The sequence below is a fragment of the Echinops telfairi genome, unplaced genomic scaffold (assembly GCF_000313985.2).
Source record: "Echinops telfairi isolate 266 unplaced genomic scaffold, ASM31398v2 ScPeMD7_7412;HRSCAF=8450, whole genome shotgun sequence".
Classification (NCBI taxonomy): domain Eukaryota; kingdom Metazoa; phylum Chordata; class Mammalia; order Afrosoricida; family Tenrecidae; genus Echinops; species Echinops telfairi.
Window position 1 is genome coordinate 3,689,001 of NW_022111312.1, and position 6,389 is coordinate 3,695,389.

General features: G+C 55.1%; 1 protein-coding gene across 1 annotated transcript in view; it reads left to right on the plus strand.

Annotated features, from left to right (window-relative positions):
• The window catches only part of TPCN1 (two pore segment channel 1), a 68,457-nt gene that overhangs the window by 25,369 nt on the left and 36,699 nt on the right, over positions 1–6,389 (plus strand). Inside the window, exon 2 of the mRNA XM_030887425.2 lies at positions 2,360–2,487. Within this exon, the coding sequence (XP_030743285.1) occupies positions 2,360–2,487 (128 nt within the window). The remainder of the gene's footprint in view (positions 1–2,359; positions 2,488–6,389) is intronic.

Below are 6,389 nucleotides of genomic sequence, written 5' to 3' on the forward strand. Positions count from 1 at the left end.
GCAGCACGATGCCGACAGGTAGGGGGTTGGGAAAGGCTGACCATCACAGCCCAAAGAAGGCCAGTGCTCCCTTGCAGACTGGAGGGAACAAGGAGACCCCATGCAGGCCAGGGGCGAGGGTCCCCCAGACCTGGCAACTGTGGGGCCACTCAGAGTGAAGCAGGAGACTTCCGAGTGTCCGGTGCTCCCATGGCAGCCCCGATGGCCCCCCTCCCTGTCCCCACACTCCTCATGGATTTCAGAAGCTGTTGGTGGCTTTGAAAGGACTGAATGTCAGCAAAGAGGGGACATCCCTCGCCCACACCAGGACACTCCGAGACACCAGGCAGTGCTTTGAGCCAGCCACCTGGTGCAGTGGAGCTTCAGGGTGTGACTGGAGGGCAGGGGAGGATAGAGGGGGGCCAGGCGCCTGCTCCCCACCAGGGGCAAGCTGAGAGCGTGCACGGGCGGGGAAATGGCGCTCCACTCAATCTGCTGCGATCCCCAGGAAGAAAAAGGGGTGGGCAGGCTCTGACGGCTGTCTTCCACCCCGCATAGGCACTTGGCTGTTTCGTGCAGGGTAAGGATGTGGTGCTAATGCCTGCTGCCATCTGTGCCCACGCCTGTGCCCCAGCCGCTCTGCTGCTGGTTATTTATCTGACATGGGGCGCTGTCGCAGAGCCAGAGCCAGCAGCTGCAGGGGCGCGTGAAGGTCGAAGAGGACAGGGCAGGGCACCCGAGGGTGCGTCACTGGGTATGTCCCTACCCGCTGCATGCCCCAGATCTCCCCACTCAGAAGCTACCCTTGGACAGTGTGTCTCCGACGCATGGGAGCAGACACGCCTGAGGCCCTGTTCATCCACACACGGGCACCGGGCACCCACTTGGGAGAGGCCACTCTGTGGGCACCGGGCAGAGAGGTCATCTTTGAAAAAGACAAACGGTGCTTTGTCAAGCCATCTTTAGACATCAAGCGGTGGCAGGATATGAAGCCGTCTCTTAAAACATTCAATGTGGGGGCAGCTGAAAAAAGCAAACAAACAAACAAGCATTCAGTGCACACCTGCCATCTGAGGGAACTGTTCCATCCCTAGGTGGCACTGTCCAACCCCAAGGTCGGCGGTTCAAACCCCCGAGCATGATGAAGCCGGCTGCTCCTTTAGCATTACAGCCTTAGCAACAAAAGGAGAAATGAATAAAAATAACTACTTGTAATATAAGAATAAGGGTTCCTGGGGGTAGCGGGGTAGGGAATAAAGGGGAGCTGATATCAAAGAGGTTAAGGAGAAAGAAAACGTTTTGAAAATGATGGTGCCAGTAATTGTACCCAAGGTCAGCAGTTCGAACCCACCAGGTGCTCCAATGGAGAAAGATGAGGCTTTGTATCCCTATCAAGATTGACAGCCTCAGACATCCTTCTCCTCTGTTACACAGGGGCACTGTGAGTCCAAATCAACTTGATGGCAGCGAGGTTGGAATTTTTGTCTTCGGATATTTCCTTTTATAACCCTCGCTAGATACGTGTGTGTTTTCTCGTTTCCTCTTTATTATTATTATTTCTTTACATAAAGGTTGCAATTACACACTCCGTGTGATCGTTTGCACTTTTTAGTTAAACAAGAGAAAGAAAACCCTTTTCTTCTTTCTTTTTTTAAAAATCATTTTATTAGGGGCTCATACAACTCCCATCACAATCCATACACACATCAACTGTGCAAAGCGCATTTGTACATTCATTGCCCTCGTCATTCTCAAAACATTTTCTCTCCACCTAAACCCCCGGCACTAGGTCCTCACCTTTCCCCTCCCTCCCTGCTCCCCCCTCTCTCACGAGCCCCGACAGTCCACAATTGCCATTTTGTCACATCTTGCCACACACAGTAACTCTTGCTGTTGGCAGTCCCTGGCTGACCTGCCTACAGGCGGACGGACCTCGGCAATTCTGCAGCACCACGGCATGAAGGCCAATGCTGAGATAAAGCCAGTCACGTGGGCTTTGGGGGGGTTGTCTCATAAAGGTCATGTTGAGCCTAGGCTGTGGTCATGCTGAAAGGCTGGAAGGACTGTGAGAATGACCAAAAACGTGTCACTGAGACAGGAAGTGGGCACACTCTGGTGGGGAAATGACCCCCAAACGGCCTGCTTGGTGCAGGGTTGTCACAGGGCTTCTGCAGTATCCACGAGCAAGGCTCAGTGAGGTGAGGCGTGCCTGTGTAATAGGATCAACAACACACACACACACACACACACGCACACGCACACGCACACACATGCCCCCGAGCGTATTCAGCGCCCTCCGGACTCTCCACCTGGTCACTGGCACCATTTGTTCCCCTCTGAAGCCCGGCTCGTAAGTGACCCTCTCTATCCTTGGATGCAGATGGAGGCAGCTACGCCATCAGTGACTCCCAGGACCCCAGCCTGAGCTCTGGGGGTGAGAGTTCCCCCTCAAGCCCCACCGGACACAACTGGGAGATGAATTATCAAGAGGCAGCCATCTACCTCCAGGTGAGTGTCTCCTGGCTGGCCCTTGCGTGTGGGGACGGAAGGTTCCAGAAGGGCGGCGTGCAAAATGGCATTCGCACAGAACTGTTGACACCTATCCCACCCTACCCCTACCCCCCCGGAACTCTGGGCATCCATCACTGACCACCGTCTCTGGCTGGTGGGATTTGGGAGCCCTGGTGGCGCTGTGGGTTAGGCATTGGGCCACGGAGTGCAAGGTCAGTGGTTCAAACTCACCAGCTGCTCCAAGGGAGACAGATGAGGCTGTCTCTCCCATAAAATGTGATAGCCTTGGAAGCACAAAGGGCCAGTCCTGGCCCCTATGGCCCAGAGTCGGCGGGATGGCCGATGTTTAGTTCTGTTGTCTAATCCTGGGTATTATCTAAGGAGCCTGGCGGCACAGTGGTTACCCAGTAGTCTGCTCACCCACAGTCACCCGTTGGAAACCACCCGCTGCCCCTCGGGAGAAAGATGGGGCTTTCTACTCCTGTAAAGAGTGAGTCTCAGGAACTCACAAGGGCAGCGCTATAGGCCAACCCGAGGAGGGTTGCTACGAGTTTGCATCGGCTTGATGTCTGAGAGTTTGGGTTTCCGTTTTGGTGGCGCTGTCGGGTAAGTGCTGGACTACTAACCACCAGGTCGGCAGTTCAAATCCACCAGCTGCTTGGCGGGAGAAAGACGAGACCTGCTGCTCCCATAGCGATTTATAAAATCTCTGAAACCCTAGTTATAAACCAAAAATAAAAGCTACGGACTTTATAGGGCAGTGTAGAACTGCCCCCCACCGCCACCCCTTGAATTTCTGAGACATTAAAGCTTTACAGGAGTAGACAGCCTCATCTTTTTCCTGCGGAGCACCTGGTGGGTTCGAACTGTTCACCCTTGAGTTAGTAGGTCAATGTGGAATCCACTGCGGCATCAGAGTGCCTTCACAACCCCCAGATGGGGCTTACTGTCGGTCAGTCGACTCCCTGCAGTGTGTTTGGCTGGGTGCACTTCTAAAACTATTTGAAGAAGGCGTCTGCATCATTCTGTAAAATGAAACAAGAGCCAAGTCTGGGAAGGGGAGGCCAGGATTGTTTCCGGAGGCCAGCTGTTGCTGGTCTCTGAACCGCCTCTTCCTTCCCCTCTCGCTCTCAAGCGGCAGTCCAGCAGACCAGGCTGGCGGTGTGCTTGGATAGCCGGCTGCTCACTGCCTCGAGGCTGACGGGCCCAGCAGTCCTTGCCAGCTGGCTCACCCTCAGAACCAAGCACCTCCAGAGGACCCTCATTGTCAGCGAGAGTCCCACTCCAGGGTGCAGACATGGGAGGCCCGGAAGTCACATACTGCAGACCCAAGTTCTTGTCCTAATCTAGCTCATGAGCCGCAGCCAGGAAACCAGGCTCGTGTGTGCCGCTGGGGTGTTGGCTCAGTGTCCGATGTCATGGTTAATCTTTCACTCGCCCCCACTTCTCGGCAGTTCCAAGTTCAATGGCCAGGCCCACTGCCCACGCTTCCCGGGTCAGTGGCTTCAGGTTTCACCCAGGCTGAGGATGGGGATGGGGTGGGGTGGTTCTATCTCACCCCCAGGCCAGGCTAATGCTACAAGTCTAGGGCCTCATCTGGAGCGCTGGGTCTCAGCGTCTCAGCGTTGGCTCTACTTGGGACTCACCCAGGGATCTTGTGGAAATGCCCATTCCGATTTGGTTTTCCTGAAGTGGAGGGCACATTCTGAGCCAGAGGCGGAAGCAGAACAAGCCAGTTGGAAGCCCTGGCCAGCGGATACCTGGAGCCAGACCTGCAAGCCCGGCTAGGGGTCGGAAGAAACTGTAATTCAAACCAGAAACCTCACAGGCCCGCTGTGTGTGTTCCCTGCCCCAGGCCATGTAGGCTGTGGGCAGCGGAAACCCCAGGACTCAGAGCCAGGCTGGTCCTGGGCCCTGGGCCTGACTGCCAAGAATTTGGCTTCCCGGCCTTCCTGCTGCTGTCAGGCCTTCAGGGTCTGCGTACATTATTTGCTGGTGATGAGTGACGTCCAAGTATTCCCAGAAGCAAATGCACTCAGCATTTACCCAGCCCCCCACAGCCAGCCAGAGCCCCCAGCCTCCCAAGCTACAGGGCAGCCTCCAGGCTGGGCAGGGGCCCAGGGAAGTGGGTACTGTCAACATCTGTAAGACACCCAGGGTCGTGGCTGGTGCCAGGGGGTTGAGGTCAGCTGTTCACCAGAAGGGGGGTGGTCCAAACCCATTCAGTGCTGATGTGCAGAAGAAAGGCCTGGCAGTTGACCTCCATGAAGAAAACCGCGTGGAGCCGGTCTGCCCTGTGACGCACGGGGCCTTCCCTGAATGAGGCAGAATCGACTGGCGGCAGTGAGCTCCGTTCAGCTTATGAAACATCTACGCTGTGTAGCAGGAAGCAGCCCTCGTGGCACAGTGGTCAAGCACTTGACTGCTGACTGAAAAGTGGGTGGTTCAGACCCACCAGGAAGATGTGGCGATCTGTTTCAGTAGAGATTTCCACCTCGGGAACCCCGTGGGGCAGTTCTGCTCTGCCCTACCGGGTGGCACTGAAGAGGTGGTATAGCAGGCACTGTCCCAGGAGAGGTACTAACCCCTCCCCACTCCCTGACATTGTCACAGGGGCTTGGTTGCGCTGGGGGCCAGCAGGGGAGCCCAGCAGGCCAGAGCTCTTCCCGTGGCATCAGGGAAGGCTTAGCTCCCCTGGCCTCTCCCCCACCAGATGCTGCCAGCACCACCCCCAGGTGTGACAACCCAAAATGCCTCCAGTTGTTTCCCAGAGCTCTGGGACACAGTCACCCCCAGTTGAGAACCACTGAGAGGAGGAGATGCAAGCCAAGTAAGCGCCGGTGCTGGTGCCAATGGTGATGTTGGTGCTGCCGTTGATGCTGGAGCTGGTGCTGATGCTGCGATTGGTGCTGATGCCGGTGTTGGTGCTGATGTTGATGCTGATACTGATAGAGATGCTGGTGCTGGTGTTATGTTGGTGCTGATGTTGACGCCAGTACTGATGCTGATGCTGAAGTTGGTACTGATTTTGTGCTGTTGCTGGTGCTGATGTTGGTGTTAATGCTGATGCTGATGCCGATGCAGGTGTTGATGTTGATGTTGATGCTGATATTGGTGCTAGTGCTGATACTGGTGCTAATGTTGTTGGTGCTGAGACTCTGACGCTGGTGCTGATGATGTTGGTGCTAGTGCTGATACTGGTGCTGATGTTATGTTGGTGCTGCTGTTGATGCCAGTACTGATGCTGATGCTGAAGTTGGTACGGATGTTAGTGCCGATGTTGGTGTTAATGCTGATGCTGATGCTGGTGCCGATACTGGTGCTGATTCTGATGTCGGTGTCTGTGCTGGTGCTGGTGCTGATGATGTTGGCTTTAGTGTGAAGCACAGGTCATTACTTAGTATCCCCCAACTCTGGGGACTCCTTGAGTCCCCTACGTGAGTCCCCAAGACTAGCCTACCAGAGCCTGCCGGAGGCTTGGCAGTGCCCTGAGAGTGTCCCCAAAGAAGACATCGCTGGCCTGCATCTTTATTCCTCCTTCTGTAGCAGGAGGGCAGTAGAGTCCTTTGGAACTGCAATCCCAGCCAGCACCGAAGCTCCCGGTGCCTCGGTTTTCTCCCTTCTCTATAGTGGGGTCTTGCGAGTGCCCACCAGAGCAGGAGTCCATGAGGATGAAGTCAGAGGGCCTGGGCGGGACTGAGCAGCACTTATGCTACCTTGGGAGTGGGGTACTGGAGAAACAAATCATAAGATAGAGAGTAGCTGTTTGTTTGACCTCTCCCACATGGAAGTTTTCCTTCTTTGTCTAGCCAGAGGTCAGATAAAACCACACTATTTACTCAGTTGCTTTTCTGGGGAAAATATGGGAAGTAGGAAAATAGAAAGTTTGTAAGTCCACT